Below are 19,190 nucleotides of genomic sequence, written 5' to 3' on the forward strand. Positions count from 1 at the left end.
AATAGTGCGGGGCTTGAGGGCTAAAAGATCCTTGTGAGGCTGTTAGAGGGGTAGTTTCATCATCTGGTTTAATTTGGCCATTGTATTAAGTCTGACTGATCTCATTCCCCAGTGTGTGGTTTTTGTGCTACTCCCAGTGTTGTTGCAGCTCAGACGTCTGTATATCGACGCAGCAGGTTATTTTAGTAGATCTGGCCTGTGGAAGGTGTGACCACTCCTGGGGTGTTAGAAGGAATTGGGTCAACGGGGCGACTCAAGGGTCAGGGCCTGTGTAACAGAAACCAGCAGGAGGGCTGAGGGGATTGGCCCAGTTCATACAATAAATTGGTACAAATGTAAGTACTTTTGGATTAAACTAAAAATCATAATAAAGGTTTAAGCTGCCTTGAGTTATGAATTGTCCTCATGCATTATTGTCAGAAGTGTTGCCATGTTGCAGCCTCATCTCATTAGATCCCAGAAGCTAAGCCATGCTGTGCCTGGTCAGTACTGGGAAATGCATCTGCATGGCACTTTTCCCTCTGGATTAAAATATGCATCTTTATATATCCCAGTATAGTGACAAGGGACGCTGCGCTGTAGGAGGTGCCATCTTTGTGACTGCATGTTAAACCAAGGTCCTCACAACCTGGTCATTAAAGACCGCAGGGCTCTGTTCATACGAGTACGAGTACAGTTTAGCCTGGTGTCACACTCTGGGCTTGCACAAGTGTGGCTTAACGTCAAGCTCCCTTTCGGCTGGTGTAGGAATTTCCCAGTTCTCCATCACCTGCTGTGTAGTGGGACCACAGACCCAGACTGGCTGCTGCACGCCATCTAGTTGGGTGGTGAACTTTAGTGGAGGATGAAGTCGTTTTCCTTTCCTTTATATAAAGCGCCTTGGGATCAAAGTACAATTACGTGCTATTACAAGTACAGGAAGTGATTTAATTTATTCTTAATCGAATTCTCCAACTCACTCTTTGAGGAGCCTTCTGCAGAACGCTTTGTTGATATGGTTGTTGTAGTCATTATTCTTGAAAGGGTTTTGAGAGGAGCAATAACAGGTTGTGAATATGAAAAAAGAATAAATCCAGTGCCTGGAAAATGTGTTTCCACCCTGAATTCGCTGAAGCTCTCGCCGGTTCACTACAGGATTGGGTCAACGGGAAGAATTTCTCTTTGTTTTTTTAACTTTGCAACTCTAGTGACAGTATGGAGTGAGTTTGTCTCCATACAGGGAAAAACAGTGGCAGGATTTTCAGCTTCCAGTGTAATTAAGCATCCAAAAAAAAAGCCCATGAATAAAACAGACTGATGCATGTTAACTGGCTCATGTATTTTTAATGCAGACCTTGGGTAATCATTGAGTACACTTCTCACATTCTCTGAATGACATGAAGTCGATGCTTGTATGCAGGACATATTACATTTTCTACCTTTTAATGGTTACATAACGGGGCACAATTCATTTGTCTGGGGTCATTAATCAACGATGCAGACTTTGTTAAATGTGTTGGACCGTTGTAAATTAACGGCAAAGTCCCGTGAACGCTGTAGATAATTGAAGGAGAAGGGGCTTTAAAGCTGAACCTCCAGCAAGATCCAGAGGAATTGCATTATAATCAGACTTGTGCTGCAGTTTGTGAGAGATCCACTTATTTTCAGTTATGAATCACATAGCTATGTGGAATTGGGAATCTACTGAGACAGCCTGGACTGGCGATGATATTGAAGGTTTCTTGGAAGCGTGCCTCCGAGTAGATGTTTTTTTATGTGAAATTGCAAAGCCCAGTGACCTGACCTGACCCGTGGCTCCTGTGTTTCAGATGGGAGGAGGAGCTGTCCAGAAGAGAGCAGATGGAAGCCATGGTGGAGACTCTGCAGGAGGTGAGAGCCAGCCATTGTAATAGCAATTTTCACAGTGCCTTTTCTTCACCCAGGCTGGCCACAACTGGTCCTCCAGGGGTTGAGGTTGTGTTTTCTGTTCACCAGATGTGAATGTCTACCAGCTGTGGTTTGTGATCCTCCTGGGTCCTTACTAAGCAGGCAAACTATGCACACTTCCTAGGTGATTAGATTTCATGATTTCAAGAAAACCTGCATGATTCCCGCTCTCTAGGACCAGATCAGGTCTCATGGATTCCATTAAACAAAGCAAGACATTCATCACCTCTTTTTATTAAAGAAAGTATGGCAAATATCCTATTCAGCTAAACAAAACCCAACTGCATCATTTCCATGTGGGAGTTCTGCAAATTTACATGCCAGGAGATGGGACTGTTAGTGTAGTATTAATGTCGGCAAGAATAGTCCCACTCTGCATCTCAAAGCATTTCACACAGTTTTCCCAGTCCAGCACACATAGCCCAAGGGACACAGCAGCTCCCACAGTGAAACATGTAGCTGTTCCTCATCAGCACGTTGCACGCAGCAGCTTGAGTAGTTTGTGCTGATGTTGCCACAAATCAATAGAAAACAAACATCTGTGTTTGAGGGTGGCTGTTTCAGCAAAACTGTTGCAATGAATTGTGTCCCCGAGGAGGTCTAACCAGTCCTGTGTATCTAACCACACAGAGAATACTCAAAGAAGAACTTTGAGTGTGTTGCATACGTTTACAATGTACGGCCAACAAATGGAGCTGTTCTCTTAAGTTGACCTACCGCTGTACAATGTCCTAATACAGTCATAATGAGGTTGCCTTGCCTCCATCATGCACTGTTTCCATCTCACTCACCTGAACACTATGTAACTCTTGTCTGGCCTAAACGTTGTGGACAGATTTGTCATGTTTGAGGTCAAATGAAAAACTGACGCCCTCTTTGCTGTCCTGTATGTTACACCTACTGTTGTTCTGTAGTTCGGATATTAAAAGGCTGGGATTTTAAATTCTATTAGCTGCTGGTTAGTTTGGTTGAGCAGGGCTGGCTCAGTGCTGACTTTCTTTTCCCCAGAATGCTCAGGAATCGGAGATCGTTCAGGATGAGCTCAACGAGAAAGTTGAGAGGCTGAAGGCGGAGCTGGTGGTCTTCAAAAGCCTGATGACTGATGTGAGTATTGTCTCCGGTGTTGGTCACATATCACCAAGAGCGTGAAAACACCCTTTCACTGGACAGCGCTCCAGGCGTTCATATCTCTTTTTTTTTTGTCGCATGCCACATTAATATCTTAATCTCACAGGCTGTAAAACCGCCCTGTTTTTTTGACTCGGCAGCTATTGTGCAGAGAAATTTATTTTTCTTTCATAAAAATTAGACAAATCCTGCTGTTGAGTCTAGACGGACATAAATCCGTCTCGCTGCGTCTGTCTGGGCCTGAGCCTGTTCCATTCACATCGAATGCCTGCCCTGTAAGTAAACTGTTACATGTATGTGGGAAGTTGTTTCTCTGCCCTTATATGGCTTTGTAAGCAGCCTGGAAAACTTTGTTTAAAACAAACAGCCTAGCCGTTTTGAAGCGCATTCAATGAATGCTTCCCGAGTGAGGGCAAAGAGGAAAGGCATCTGGAAAAAAACAGAAACAGTTGATCTTGGGTCATGCTGAAATCCCTTGTGATCTTTTTTTTTTTAACTTGGCACTCATCTTTATCCAGTAATAAACAACAGCTGGTTTGCCTTCCCACATTTGTGTTTCACACAGTGTATCTGGAACAGCTAGAAAGCGATTCCCTAATGAAATTGTAGGGAGCAACTTTGGCTTCTTCTGAACAGTCTTGGCAGGCTTGTTTTTTGCTGATTCATGTCACTTCCCACATCTGATAGTCATTGTTACTCAGTTCCTGGGCCATGCTACCAGATGTGGCTCTTGAGGAGCTACTGGAGTTTCTGTAATGCCTCTGGGGCCTGTACAGACAGTCCCTGGCTGTTGCATTGAGAATTTGACCCCTGATCTCAGACTGTCTGTGAACCAGGAAACCCCCCCCACACACACACTCCTCTGCCAAAACTGCACATTGGCTCTTGTGTGGAATGTCTTCTACTTTTTCCACTATGAACATTTTTTGGGGATCTTTCCTCGCACTTTCTCTGTTTTGTTATTACCAAAGACTAATGCCAAGAGTCTGCATTTCAAACTGGTGAAGACAATTCAGCGGGACTGGGACTTAAGAGTTGCAGACCACATAAAAAAATTAACTGGCATAGAATGACATCAGGCTATATCATTATGTTGAGCTTAACTCACAGTGAAATATCCTCATAAAAGAGGGTGTTTCGGTTCCCTTAGGGTGAAGGGATGTTCTTTCTGACATCCTGGGCAGATTCTTCAGACGTGTGAGGACATTGTAAAATGCTTTAAAAAGGAAGCATGGATTAGAAAAAAGTTGAACCAGCAGTGACTAAGTTCACCACCCCTTGCTTCTGATGGATGTCTAAACAGTTATTCTAAATTCCTGACCTGCACAGTAATGCTCCCATTCTTATATGGACAGTTCAGTTCTGAGTGTATCTGTTCCACACTAGGATTCCCTCCTGGCCTATACTGCAGGAGATGTTTTCATTTTCGTTTTATGCTATACAGTACTGCAGTACAGCACAGGCCCACATTCATACTGTTGTATGCCGTTTTCAAAATATCCCAGCAGAAGAGAATTATCTTTAAGACAAGCTTATAAAACACAGAAGCTGAATAATTTTGTTTTTATTGGACTTGATTTTCATCCTCAGTTGAAAGCCAAGATTGCAAACATGAATGAAGCTGAGAGTGACAATTAAATGCTTTGGGAATAATTGAGGGGCTGCAGGTCAATTCATTGCAGGGCACATAAAGACAGACACAGGCATGCCCACACTCACACCAGGGCCAGTTTTCCCAGAAGCCAATTAACATACCAGCATGTCTTTGGACTGAGGGGTGAAAGTGGAGCACCCATAGGAGCCAGAATAAGGGTTTGAGTCTCCTTATTCTGTAAAATCAGCTCCCTGCTGATCAATCCTCATGAGTCCAGGCAGGAGCTACTGGGATTGGATTCATTTGTCTTGTAATCAAGACATGACCAACGTCCCCTGAGCTGCATTTGCCATTCCAGTGGTGCATGAGATTTCAGAACTGCTTCTCGTCTCTTTCTCTTCCTTTGAGGGGAGTCTAACACTGCCGTGAAGTGAAGTAGAATAAGGCTGTGGTGAAAATAGACAGCCAAAAGCTGGAGTCCGCAGTGCTTGGTAAAAAAGATAGACGGGCTGTGCCGGATGGTTTATTCCCTCTGCTGACTGTCATTTCCCTTTCCTTTTCCTGCTTCAGCAAATGTCGGACCTGGACACCAAGATCCAGGAGAAGGCCATGAAAGTAGACATGGACATCTGCCGCCGGATCGACATCACCGCCAAGCTGTGTGACGTGGCACAGCAGCGGAACTCCGAGGACATGTCCAAAATGTTCCAGGTTAGCCAAACCAGACCGCCGACGGAGAAGCAGCGGGTAGGCTCCCTTCCATCGGCTCGTCCGCCGCTGTGGACCTTACTAAGGCTCCCAGAGGCGCCGTGACAGCATAATACATTCCGGTCATTACCCCAGTGCAGTGGTGAATGAAATTGTAGTAAAAGCAGGGTAAACTTTAACTTTAATACTTTAAAGCATGACACAGAATGTGGTAAAATCTTGGCGAGCCAGGTTGATTGCATAAGCATTGCAACACCGTGCCAAACTGTGCTGCTACGTAAGAGCTCTCTATAATGTGCGCCAGAGGAAACAGAAATCATACTTCAGCCAGTACGAGTTTTTGATATTACATCTGTATGCCTACAGGCAAGGACTAGAAGATGCAAGTGCAGTACAGCGCACTTTAATTCTGCGTGATCATTTACTGTGCGCGGGATGTTTTCTGATGCACGCCCTCAGTGGAAAAAAATGTCATTTTTATGAGGGTGACAATCTATTCAGTAATCCTCCTTCTTTTCGACCTAAGCATTACATGTCCCTTAATATTGCCTGTTTTCGAGCTGTACGTTTTAGCTGATCTGCAGAATATTTTCTGTACTTGACAAGAAAGCTGGCTGGTGGCCAGTTCATTTCAGCTCCCAAACCCAGCTCCTCCTCTCTGGATGGTGGCTGTTCAGAGCAATAACCACTGCCACCTCCTTCATTCCCCCTTCATGCAAACTACTGCGTTTGCTGAAGCCATGGTTCTTATATAGCACTGCAAGGATGTCCACCCAGCACTGAAGGGTTTGGCCTAGCCTGGCCTGTACTGGGCTGGTCAGTGTTTTATATAGCATCTTTAAAAGTAGCTTCTCAAGGCGCATTGCAGGAAAGAAGATGGTTAAAACAAAAAAACAGTTAACAAAGATAGAAACATTAGCACCATTAAACACAGGGGAATGTTAATGCAGTAGAGGAAGCAAGGAGCAGACACATACACCAATCTGAGCGTGCTCTGGGTAGGTGACTCTCTGATATCCTTGGGGGTATGAGTTGTGTATGTTAGTAGCACTCAGGCACTGCAGGTCCTGAGATCTATGTGGGAGAAGTGTTTAAAATGTTCAATGTCAGGGAACATGGTCTCCCAAAGCGATCATTAAAGGTGCTCCCGTGGAGCTCAGGCTGGAGCCCTATCATTTAGATGGCAGAGGTCTGCACACAGACTGTGGCGTCAGCCAGGACTTAGCAGAATTCCTTGAGCAGCAGTGCACAGCTAGCCAGGTAGCAGGTAGAGGTGGGTGGGTCAGAGTGAGCCAACAGATCTTACATGTGCTGTGTCACAGCAAGCCCTGCGAGCTTGTAGTGTCACTGAAGAGCCACATCGCTTCTCCCATTGGTGCTTCGGTGTCTGTCATGGGCGCTTTGGCCCAGAGGGACAGGCAGATGGCACGACAGGTGCCCATCTCTCAGGGCTCTTCTGCAGCCTTCATGTCTTGACACCTTCTGGTGAAAGAAGAAACGAGATTCTCGGTTTGTAAGCATTAAAAAATGGAAAAATAAATCTGTTCTACAAAATGCCCAAGAAAAAAAAGCTGGTGCTGGATTAACATTGTTAACATGACTTTTAAAAGTGTTCATGATTGAAATTTCGGTTGATTTTATTAATGTGCTTTAATAGGAGGTACAGTATCTGATGTCTACATGCACTGCTCACATGACTACTGACAACTGCTGATTGTCATTCATTTGAGGTGGTTTTTGACGCCAGTTGGCCTTGGGCAGCAGGGCCAGCTTTGGAAGTCACACTTGACATCTGTGATGTAACAAATGGCTGTTCCCTTTTGGGAGGGTGTGGCTCAGCCTGTCGGTTTAAAGCGATTTTATCAAACAGTGGTTATCTGAGTTTCTGGTGCTGTTCAGTTCAAATAGGAAGCAAAAGTCTTGAAACAGCTAGATGTCCCTCCTTCTTGTGTGTCTCCAAATGTTGCAAGCTGTAAATAGCAAATCAGATACTGTTATACTAATGGTAAAGAAGTTTGATTGTGCATTGTGGAATTCTAAAGCCCACACAAGCCAAGATGAAAATTTCAAATGTAAACGTGCATTATTACGGTACATAGTTGTGACCCCAGGGTGCAATCTGGCACTGGTTCATTGCTGCAGTCCTGGTCTGCAACGGACCCAGTCTATATCATACTGGCCTGGTGAAGTAGGAGTCGGTGCTGAGTTGTCATCTCGGCTTTGCTGAAGGTGAACGCGGTGTGCAAGAAGAAGGAGCGCAAGCCGATGTCGGACGAGGAGAGCTCGGAGATGGACGCTGACCCCAGCTGTAATTCCGAGGATGATGTGGCTGGATCCCTGAACATCACAGATGAGATGAAACGCATGCTTAACCAGCTGTGAGTCCCCCGTCTTGTAGTCCTGAATGCTGTTTTTTTTTACAACTTCATAGTTAAATGAAACATTGGAGGAGCTAGTTGTACTGTTTGGGCTGCTTTGATTGGCCATTCATAAGGCCTGAATTCATTTTGCTCTAGTAAAGTAGATGGAGTTGGTCAGGGCTATGTGTAGTATGTGAAGCTATTTAACAATGTCTTTAAAATTCACACTTTTCTGAAATGTGAAAAACAAATGAACAATTAATTCAATTATCATCAATATAGTCTGATGAAAGTCATTCAGTTTTCCTCCAGGACCAGGCATGGAAACCGCTAGTGTCAGTCCGTGCTTGGTTTATGGGCTAATCTTACAGTGCCACCTACTGGCAAGCTAGGGAATGGAGCATAACAGATGAGTGCTAGTAAGAATTGTTTAACAAGAAAAGATTTAAATGGTCATTATCTTCATCTTTTTGTTTGTCACATTTTCTGAAGAGTGTGAATTTCAAAGACCGTTAAAAAGACCCCTGACTTGGATTTTCAGCAGCCTTTTTCACTTCAGTCACATGTCATGGTTGAGGCCTGTTTCTCCCTGTGCCTGGTGGGCCTGGTGCACACAGAGCCCTCCAGCAGGTTCCCTGGGTCGCTTGTCCGGCGTCCGTTAATGCTAAAACTGTAGCACAATGACACAGCACTTCAGTCTAAAATACTGGCTCGCTTTCAAGCCCTCTGTGTGTATCTTGCGCTCATTTAAAATCCAGGCCTCACTGTGAATTTTCAGCTTCAGTTTTGCAGGGCTGAACCAGTCCCTCAGTACCAGTTCGCTGTCACTTCCACTTCTTTTGTTTCTCCTCTTCTCTGTGTGCGGACGCCCCTTGAATGTGGTGGCTGTTTTGTCTTCCCCTTCCCCTCTCTCTCTCTTTCTTTCTGGCCCTCTCTCTCTCCCTCCGTCTCCCTCTCTCTCTCTCTCTCTCTCTCACATGCAGAACTTGCTCAGACTCTTCATTTGTTGCCAGGCGGGAGACGTTCGACTTCGATGACGACTGCGACAGCCTGACCTGGGAGGAGAACGAGGAGACGCTGCTGCTGTGGGAGGACTTCACCAACTACAACACGCCCGCCGCCATCACGGCGGCCGCGGCGGGTGGCGCCGAGGCCCAGGGAGAGGGGCAGGATCCCGTGAGTTCCCTTCGTCTCTGTCCTGCTCTTTGGGTGTCTTTGTTCCTGGCAGGAAGCAAAGCAAAACGTCTACACCACTCAGTTGACAATAAAGCGCCACAATGGGATGTCATTTTAAAATCGGCACCGGTGGAAACAGGTTACCTGCTCTTTCCCTGGTGCTGCCACAGGACCTGCTGGCTTGCTGTTCTCCACTGTAGTTAAATTACCTGCATCCGAAGTGCTCACTGCGCTGGTAAACGCTGGGCTTGACGTTTCCTCGACCTGGAGGAGAACAGTGTTTCCTCGCTAGTGTTGTAATTTAGTGCGTCGTAATTCAGCCCTCCACTCCCACACTCCGGGACCCCTCCCTGCTTTAGATAAAACAACAGTGTGAGAGGGAGCTTGGCCGTCTCCTGTCTCGCTCTGCTCCTCCTCATCTAGGAGTGTTACTGCTACAGCACTGTAACACAGAGTGAGAAAAGGCTTACACAGGCCTAAGACTTTTTTTATAGAATTACTCTAGCTGGTAACATACCTATATAGTGTAAACACCACCTATGTAATCATCTGTAAATGCATCTCTTTAGAAGGAATGGAAAATTAAACGTTTTAAAATGTTTGTTTTTAGCATCGTGTTCTCCAACACCCGTCTGAATTGTGTCACATCTGCCCAGTTTGTCTCCTAGAGTGCTTACGCAAGAATGCGTGACGTATGTACGTTGAGTCCAAGACCTTGACATTTCTCTGTTCTTGCCCCGTCTCCTTGTAGAACTCGCAGGATGAGAGCCTGGGGAGTCTGATTGATGAAACGGAGACCCTGTTCAAGACCCGAGAGCAGGAATACCAAGAGACGATAGGCCAGATTGAGGTGAGGAGGCGATTCCTGCACAGAGGCAGGTGTATTCAGACAGAGGCCACTCAGCCAATTGTGTGACTTGTCGGAGTAGTTTTGGGCACCTGGACTAATTTGGTTTGCCAAAGTGCAAGTGAGTTTTCGTTTTGGATTTTTCCTTTGTAGTTTTTGCTGACATTTAACTTCTTTCATCTATTAAAAGGGTCTGATGGATTATTCAAGTTTTGTATGTGCGTTGCTTGTAATTGAAAGAAGAGATATCATTGGGAGGGGGCCAGTATTTTTGCCAGGCACCATGTGGACTACAGTAGCCAACTGAACATGAAGAAGTATATATTATGGAGTGTTTTTTATTAGAAAAGCAAAGATGAACTGTGTTTGCAATGGATATCATTTCTTTAAAAATATTATATAATTAGATAATTGCTCAAATTCCCGTATTAAACCGATAATAAGTAAACATCAAAATCTTACTCTGTGCTAATCCTTATCATGAGAAAACGGTAGCAGTCAGTCTTTATCTAACACTAGGATCAATTCCTAATCCTAAAAGGCAGGGTCAAATGTCAAAATCCAAAATGGAAAAAGACCCCTGCATTTCCACTGCTCTTGTGCAGCCACTGAGCCTCTCTGTCCACTTGGAGAGCTAACTGTCTGTACGTCTTCACCTCCCTATAGTAGGGATGGGCCACTCTGGTGCTTCTGGTTTAATTCCATATTAAGCCTTAACAACTTAATTGGACTAATTAAGTAGATAGTACGTTGAGGTTTTTAGAGGTGTCTCCAGGGTCTTAGTTAATTGAAATTTTTAATTGAAATGTCCCTCTAAAACCTGTCAGAACCTCCTGCCCTACTATGTTATTGTGTCTTCCATGTTCGGGTGGGTTGATACAAGTAATACAGCCTTTCCAAAGGCTTACAGCGTGTCTAATTGAACGAGGAACACATCACTAATAAACAATGCATCTCTGCAGCCAGTGGAACAGTGCTGGGAGGCCGCAGGGTTAGGCTCTACCTCAGCCCCCTCTCTACTCTAACTCCCCCCCCCTTCCCCTCTCTGCTCTCTCCCCTCGCCCCCAGCTGGAGCTGGCCAACGCCAAGAGCGACATGAACCGCCACCTGCACGAGTACATGGAGATGTGCAGCATGAAGAGGGGGCTGGACGTGCAGATGGAGACCTGCAGGAGACTCATCAAGAGGTCGGGGGGCAGGTGAGGAGAGTGTACACAGAGGAGCAGCGCTGAGGGGCCGCCACCTTCCGCTCGCCCACAAGGGGGCGCTGTCCTGGAGCGGCCAGCAGCCCTTCTAACCCGATGTGTCGCAGGAGTTTGTTACAGTCGGTGCTTTGAGTAATCGTTTTTGTCCTTTTGTCTCCGGCCTCCGTAGAAACTCGCCCTCCTTCAGCTCGGTGGCGAGCAGCGACTCAGGGAACACGGACGAAATCCAGGACGAGCTGGAGAGAGACACGGAGGGGGACGGCGCCAGCAGCTGATGAACGCTCCTGCGCTGCTCCGCGTTCGGGGACCCAGAGGGGACAAGACATATTGGGGGGGGGGGAGGAAGGGAAGAAATTGGAAATGAGACACAAACGCTGTACTCCCGCCTCGACGCGACACTGGGAGACCCTGAGTTTGTCCCTGAGGTCTTAAAACGACAACAATGACAAAGACAACTCCCACATTTGAGGATTGGTGCTTAACATTTTTATTCTCATAGAAATCGGTGAATTCTTCTGCTTCAAGAGTTTAAGACAAAGATGTAGTGTTACTGCTGTGCTGTTTTCTTAAGCGCTGCGAGTCCAGGCTTCTGTTCTGCTCTTCAGGCCCGGGAGTCAGGGAGCTTCCCTGTCGAAGGCAGGAAAGGACAATGTTAAATAGCAAAGGCTTTGACTTTGAATTAGAGAATGCCTTTGTAGATACATAGAACTTCTTGCATTTCCAAGGCGAAGATCATTTTTTAAAAATAGATTAATTTTAATACAGACGTGCTATAAATGAAGCATACCGATCTCTTTCTACAGTGCCCTGGCTGAATAAAATGAGTCCCTGTGTCCGGGGCACCTGTTTGGGCTGCTGGTACAAAGGTAATTCAGCTTGCACGTTAAATATTTCACACAAGTCTGGAAGAGGGAGTGATCATGTTCTACAACATACCCAGAGAGCACGCTGAGCCAGGGAGAGAGAAATAGGGGATAAAGACACAACCCACGTGTTACCCCTTCTTAATAACTGGAGAATGGATAAGAATGTAATGGGGACCTTGCTGAAAATATTAAATACACAAACAAGATGGTCTAATTTATATGCTTATCTTCAGATTCATGCAAAGCAGATGAATCATTCCTTCACCATGAAGCCAGCTCATCAGGGGGATTTAGACGAGCAGTTGTTCTTACTGCTGTTATTGTCTGTACTGCAGAGCATTGAAAATAACAGCTGATAGGTGATAATGCTGAGCCTGTTGTGGAGCAGACAGGGCCCAGCAGTGCTTAAGAAATTTTGCACAGCTCTTGCTGAATAACACTGTGTTAAAGTACTATGCAATAAGCGAGCCTTATTTCTGGGAAAATCTTTATTACAAAAGAAATTTTGGTTTTGCCTTCGTTTTGCTAGGAAGACTTGTGCATCAGTGAATCGATATGCTTAAATGTGATTCACAAATGCAGAAGGAATGGGAGGCTTTCAGATTTTTGCCTAAACCTTCCTTTAAATTAAAAAAAAGAAAAATTAAATAAGGAACAGTGTCCTACGTTTTCCACTGTGGAGCAGGAGTGCTAGCTACCACCTGAGCATGGACCAGTATGCACTTTATTCTTCGGTGTAAAGTTCTCACGATATGTTTTCATAGAATAAAACATTAAAAAGCCAAAAGATTGTACTGATAGGAAGTTATAGAGCCATGTGGCTATTGTTACATATACAGAGAGGCATTGAAATGCGATACATGCTATTGTTTCCAGTACTTATTTGTTGCACTTTTAAACCCTCTTAGAATATGTAAGTGGACTGCCTTATTCTAGTTATTCTCTGCACTCACATTTAAAGTGGTTAACATCCTTCTGTTCACTCCAGATTCTTTTTTTAATACAGAATATTACTACATCTAGAGTCTTAAACAACTGGTCAACAAGTACAGATTTCTATGTAAATTGGCAACAGCGCTGAACAATTCCATGGAATGTATTTTACGTGAATCTACAGGTTTATTGTAAGGCATGTATTGTTGGATGAGTGCAGTTTACAGCAATATTTCTTGCTTTTTTTAAACTGAATGTATTCTTGATAAAATAAAACATTTCTACACACAAGCCTAAGAAAAAGATTTGTTTAAAATCTATAACAGAATACTTTTGAAGTCCATATCCAAGTCAAGGTATTTTAATCTCGCCGCACTTACAAAATATGCACTTGCTTAATGGTGTGTGCCATTACGTTAATCTGATCTGAACTAATTCTGTTTAATTCCAAGCCAGTGAAAGCAAGTCAGTACAATTGGCCTTTTCTCCCTTCTAACCTGGATTTACAGTGACTCAGCACTGTACTGTGATCATGCCCAGATGCCATGTCAGTCCAACAATGAGTTTTGTTGGAAATTGTGCCAAAATGGAAACTAAGTAACACAGTGTTATTATTATTGAATTTTACATCAATTGCATTTGTAATAGAAGGTTTTGCATTGAACCACAGAGCTAGATTTTAGCTGTAAATTCCTCTAATCCTTCACTTTCAGTGATTAGCTTTGGTAGGTATCTGATCATTTTCCTAATTAACGATACATTGCAGTGGAGTTTTTTCAGTCATCATGAAGACTTTAAACAGCCATCTGTGAGCTGGAAAACGTATGTGGCAGACTAAGAAGCTCACTCAAAGGCAAATCTACAGATCTCTTTTTTTTTTAAGCCCATCTTCCTGCCAAGTCTGCTACCTAATATTGCTCTGGTTCTAGTAGCCCTATCTTCATCCAAGCTCCTCAGATGGACACTGTTCCTTATACATTGTTTGTTTTCTATTAGAATTTCAATTAAACTCCTAAAGCCATTTCTTGTATATAATGTTCTGTTGGCTTTTGATCATACCTTAGTGGCCTTTTGTTCCAATGTTTTCCAGTCGTAAGTTAATATCATCCATTTTCGTGTTTTGTGTATCCATTCGCCTTTGTATTCCAATGCTATCAAGCAGGTGAAATATAATAATGTAGCCAAATAGAAGAGAAAGGTGAAGGGGCTGGGTAGGGGCTTCAAGCAGTGTTTTTTCATGTTCCTGTTCAGAATGCAGAGCAAGATCTAGTCAACAGCAAACATCCTGCGTTTGATAAATATGAAAAACAAAATAATGAGGGCTGCACTTTTCTTTGCAGCATGCTTCCAGTAGAAGGCTATTGCCGTTTGTATGTATAAGTTTATATGTGGAAGGCTCCGTTGTGTCATATTGTATGAGCTTAGCCTTCGCTAAGTAAATAAGGGTTGTGGGCAGAGAGGCAGTGTAGCATGATATCGTTTCTGCCTCATCTGCCTGTTGATGTAACAAGTAAGTCTTGTTACAGTGAGTAATCAGTAATCAAACTGTACTCGTGCTATGGGAACGTTAAGGGATTTAAAGAAAATCACCTCTTTGGCATATGGGAGCTCACCTGCCAATTTTATTGCTGGATGGTTTTAAATGTCTCCGATCAAGTGTCATATTGACACTTTATCAGTTTGTTTTTAGACTTTAAATTGTATCGGTCATTAGTGTTCACTGAGATTTTATTTTAAAAAAGCTTAGAAACAAGTTGGGGGATTTTTTATGCTGTTCTAAGGGGGGAAGGGGGCAGATCCATGTAGAAAATAATGGCTCAGGTTTAGCAGTCTGAACACTGAAGCAGAAACTGTTCTTCGTGTGGCGGAATGAAAAAAACTTGCACACAGTCTGTGGAGACCTTCGCTTGCCGGATTGCTTTGAAGAGTGTTTAACTAGACGCAGTGCTGACTAGTACAAAAAAAAACTGGAAACCGACAAAATATCCTTCGTGTGCCCTCCAAAAAGCTTCAGCAGAAAGAGTTTAGAAGATCTTGCGGTCTCATTACTCCATTGGGCCACTCTGTTCTCTGGGGAGACAGAACAGTGGGCAGAGAGACAGAGCAGATATTTTAGTGTTCTGTTGTACTGTACTTTTTATATTTGTGTTTTACAGTGATCATTATTATCCGTCTTTGGGCAGGGGTGCTGATGGGGAAACTGCTAACATTGTGAAACAGCATTTTCCTTCAGAGGGTCATAAGAGGTATGTGAGATGGCCGCTCTCTGTTAATATTTTTTCCAACTACTATGACAACAGAGGCGGTTTAAGAGTCTGTTAGGCATGTCGTAAGAATCAGGCCCGTGCCTGCATGAATCTCATGTCTTTGTCCTCTCATTTGACACTGGCTAGGGGCTCCGTTTGCAGTAGGTTCTCTAGCTTTTGTGCTAAATCCGAGCGAGCAGGCTTCAAACTGAGCCGTCTCAAAGAAGCTGTGCGTTCATGTGAATTATTGTTGGCTTTTTTAAGATAAAGTGTTCTTCTGGAGGACCGTGGGATGGGGGAGGGACAGCTTGCTAGCTATTACCCACTGAACTTTTAAAGCAATGTGCTGAAAGTTAGTTTATGGGACTTTTTGACTGGATTCAGCTTCTCGGCCTGGTTAACTGGTGCAGAAAGCTTAAGTACTGTATGTATAAGGTGTGGGATATATGTTAAGATGAATTTACAATAGTAAATTCCCTTTGTAGTAATCCATGTGTAGTAACTCACATGGAGTCAACTGAACCTTTCTGAGAGGCTGCTGTACCTGTTTTACTGGGTCTGTAAGTTCAGATATAGGATGTTTAAGACAGCACACAAAGACTGTCTTAGGCTGATGCTTTTTTGCTGTTTAATGGCTTTTAGAGCAACTCCAACTCTGTACACTCAAGCACTGTAAATGCTGCTCTTGGCTTATTCAAGTGGTCCAGATGACCTAAGAGAAAGGCGTTTGTAAATTGGAGCTGGCAGCTTGCGCTTCTTCCCCGAAGGAGCTTATGCTACTGAATCTCTGCAGCCATTTTAATTTACCACGTCCTGCCACTAGAGGGGGGTGAAGTGCCAGTTTGTAAATTACGCAGTGGTTGGGAGTAGACCCGCTGCTGGGTTCTCTATTTGATCTGCGCAGATGCTGAATCACTTTTTATCAGCAGTGTGACAAAATATCCTGTGAATGAGCCACAGGAAGAGCAAAGGAAAACTCAAGCTGCACCAATAAAGAAAACAACTTTTCCTCCAGCAGACAAGCAGAAAACCTTTTGTTCCATTGCATTTAGTGCACTAATCATGAGTGATTCAGATTTTACACTATTTCCCAAATCTGTTCCTGAACCCTGAGTGATTCTAATTGGAAAAGCAGATTAGAAACTGGAATTTCCACAACTTCTTCAGGCTCAGGCAAAACCCAAGTCTTTCTCTTTGTATATCTTTGTGAAGAAGATGAAATTCCAGCAATGCTGTTGGAGCAGTGTTCATACCAGCAGAGCTACATTGAGCAAAATCACAATCCAATCCAGTTTTTTACACGTGTGTTTGTTAGAGAAGTGAAGAGCATTAGGTTATTTTAAGAGTTTTTTTAATACTGAAAGAAACCAAAAGCTTTAATTACAAATACTTCAATATCTGTCTTCATAATTGTACTAATGTTTCTTTTAAGTTTACAATTCTTTCACAATTAAAGAAGTCTGTCCTTCCATTTAGCTTGTTTTACAAATCAGTTTAGCTAACCAATTTTAGACTAAAAAGTAGAAACACCATCCACGTTTTAGGGTGGAGGAAGGCAGCGATGAATTTTGTTATCCAAATTCCAGACTGTCCTTTCTTGACCAGTTTCAGATGCTCGAGCTGCCTGTGATTGTTTTTTTGTTTTGTTTTCTTGTTCTTTGAAAAGAATTTGCCAAACAATGAACGAAACAGTATGTGCTTAATGTTGCCTTTGGGAATCAGAACCTTCATTTCTGCCCAAGGTGTGTGAAACCTGTGTCTGATTGTCACTTTAATGTGGGAAGAAGTTCAGGGAATGTGGCCAGAAAGCTTCAATACCTCTTATTATGCAGTGTATTGAATGTACTATGTCAAGGGACATCTTCACCAATATCTTCATTTAAGCAGTCAAATCTTTACAGGCATCATAAAAGTGAGTAGTAAAAGACAAAAGTGTTCAGAAAGGGAACCCATACAGAAATGTATCTATTTTTTGCATTTTTATGATACAATGAATTATTATGGACATCATAACTGTGGTTGTCACTTTATGCGGACTCTGCACCCATTTAATATGATGCATCTTTTTCAGTGTATTTGAGACTTATTTTGACATTTTTGCCAAACATCTAACAAAACTGAATTTCTCACCCTCGACGAAGGTTGCGGTGATAATGGTTTGGGGTGGTTTCAGTGTCCTGTAGTGAATTTGGGAATATATTAACACCTGCCACACAGGACCCTATTTTAAGTTTGTATTACATTGGGTTTTCCTTTGTGTATGAAATGTATGACGCTCTGCACTGAGCTGTTCTGTGTGTATTGCCGAGAGATTTGTTCTCTGGAAAGGGCTCGCACAGGTTTCACAGCTGATTCCCAGCTTGACTGAGGGATGTGTGGTGTTGTGATTGTAAAGTGTTCAGACCATAATGTGATTCTTATTTTACTCCAAAACTCTTCCCCTCCACTTTTTCACCTGGAGCCGTGTTTCTGGAAGTCATTGTCCCTTTTCCCCAAGCGTGTCTAGCTGTCCTCCTGCTCTCCAGTCTGTGCCCAGACGGCACTCCGTAGACTGAGCAGGACAGCCCTGGTGATTCTGATTGGCAAGGTGGAATGTGTAGGGAAGGGCTGGGGACAAGGGGTACATTCAAATACCTATGGTACTTCTGTTTCAAAAGCTTGATTCTTTACTGGGAGAGGGTATGGGTGTAGCTCTCAAGCATGATGTTTTCTCTTCTAAATCTGGCATTGCTCTGACTTCCACCAGCCCCCTTCAGAATGATTGTGCGTCGGGAGAGGAAGTCACACTGGCTCTTGCTTCCTGTTCCTTTGCATTTCTGGGCGTCACGACAGGACGGACCGGATGGGGGGTCTCGGTCGATCGCCCATGTGGTTTTGGTTTTTTTGACAGCTCCCCTGCCCCCTTGCCCATGTGTCTTGCCCGGCACTCGGATGTCCAGCGGACTGAGGAGTTGCAAAACCCAAGCAGTCCTGGCCAGCACAAGTCCCCTGACGCAAAGGCACGTTCCTCTTACACGTTAGCACGCCAGCAAGAGAGCGTCGGAGCCGGTCTGTGCTGAAGTCTTGTGGACGTTAATCTGATCTGATTGCTCCAACCAGCTGCCTTACTCTTCTCCAGTCTTCCTGGTCCGCTGTGCTGTTCCTGATCCCGGTCTCCTTTGTACGGTTCCAAATGAAACTGCTATTTAAAACCCTGTTTACTGTATTGTTGTATATAGTTTAACAATTCTTATTTTTCTTTTGATCCTTGTTGTATACAGTCTATAAATATATATCTAAAATATATATACTGTATATGAGCTTCCTTTTGTAAAGAAAACTGAATCAAAACAAACAAAAATAAACTATTGCACTTAGTTTGGGAATCGCCATTGTTTCCAAATAACGGTTGTAATGGTGTCTGGGGGGAAAAAAAAATAAAATTATGATTAAGGGGTAAAGCGAGGTCCGTGTGTTTTGTGTTTTACGCTTCATCTTGATCTCAAAGATGTGGTAGTCATTTTGCTTTCTTGAAGGAAAAGGTTTCTTTTCCTTTTTTTCTCTCATCAGGCACAGCTCCCAGCGAAGGGTGTCACAGAGTCCTGTCACATTTAAATCTGTAACCCCAAATGTAAAGGAATTGCTGGTGTTTACTGTGAAGCTATGCTTCTTGATAAGCATCTACATCAGGCCCTGCTTGAGGCACTACATCTCATGGCTAGTCATTTTAATGTTGCAGGACACTATAACTAAAATTTGAACAGAATTATAAAATTTATTAGGGCACGTTTGTTTCCATATTGGTGATTTAACACATTTAGGAATCAAAGACAATATTGATGACTTTAATGCACCACATTTGTAATTCAATTGGGCATTTAGAAAGTTCACAGTAAATTGTACTGAACCATCCAAAAAATAAATATATTACATTTAAATGTGATCTATAAGTAATATATGCAAGGTCTTTCCCTGCAATTACTCATGTTTCCAGAAACATAGTAAACAACAAATGTTTCTCCCCCTTTTTTTACTTTAGGAGTAAAAAGTGATTAGTGGATAGGAGGCACTGGAGGTGATTGACTGGGGTCTCTGTGGAAGAGCTGGGGTTCTCTCAACCAGTAGCCAGTTTAGGCCTGCTCATTCATGCAAGAGGACAGCAGTCTGCATTATGTTTAACACGTGAAAACTTCATTAATATTCCTTAAGTACAAAGCTAAGG

At 43.4% G+C, this 19,190-nt stretch overlaps 1 protein-coding gene across 2 annotated transcripts in view; it reads left to right on the forward strand.

Annotated features, from left to right (window-relative positions):
* The window catches only part of iffo2b (intermediate filament family orphan 2b), a 48,577-nt gene extending 30,148 nt beyond the window's left edge, over window positions 1–18,429 (forward strand). The window contains exons 2-9 of one of the 2 annotated variants that reach the window (XM_088938380.1): window positions 1,809–1,869; window positions 2,935–3,030; window positions 5,219–5,359; window positions 7,586–7,734; window positions 8,700–8,892; window positions 9,644–9,742; window positions 10,808–10,938; window positions 11,114–18,429. In XM_088938380.1, the coding sequence (XP_088794506.1) occupies window positions 1,809–1,869; window positions 2,935–3,030; window positions 5,219–5,359; window positions 7,586–7,734; window positions 8,700–8,892; window positions 9,644–9,742; window positions 10,808–10,938; window positions 11,114–11,219 (976 nt within the window). In that variant the 3' untranslated portion in view covers window positions 11,220–18,429. The remainder of the gene's footprint in view (window positions 1–1,808; window positions 1,870–2,934; window positions 3,031–5,218; window positions 5,360–7,585; window positions 7,735–8,699; window positions 8,893–9,643; window positions 9,743–10,807; window positions 10,939–11,113) is intronic. The other variant, XM_088938381.1, reaches the window with a different exon arrangement.
* Window positions 18,430–19,190: the final 761 nt, after the last annotated feature.

This window comes from Atractosteus spatula, chromosome 20 (assembly GCF_055471065.1).
Source record: "Atractosteus spatula isolate fAtrSpa1 chromosome 20, fAtrSpa1.hap1, whole genome shotgun sequence".
NCBI lineage: Eukaryota > Metazoa > Chordata > Actinopteri > Semionotiformes > Lepisosteidae > Atractosteus > Atractosteus spatula.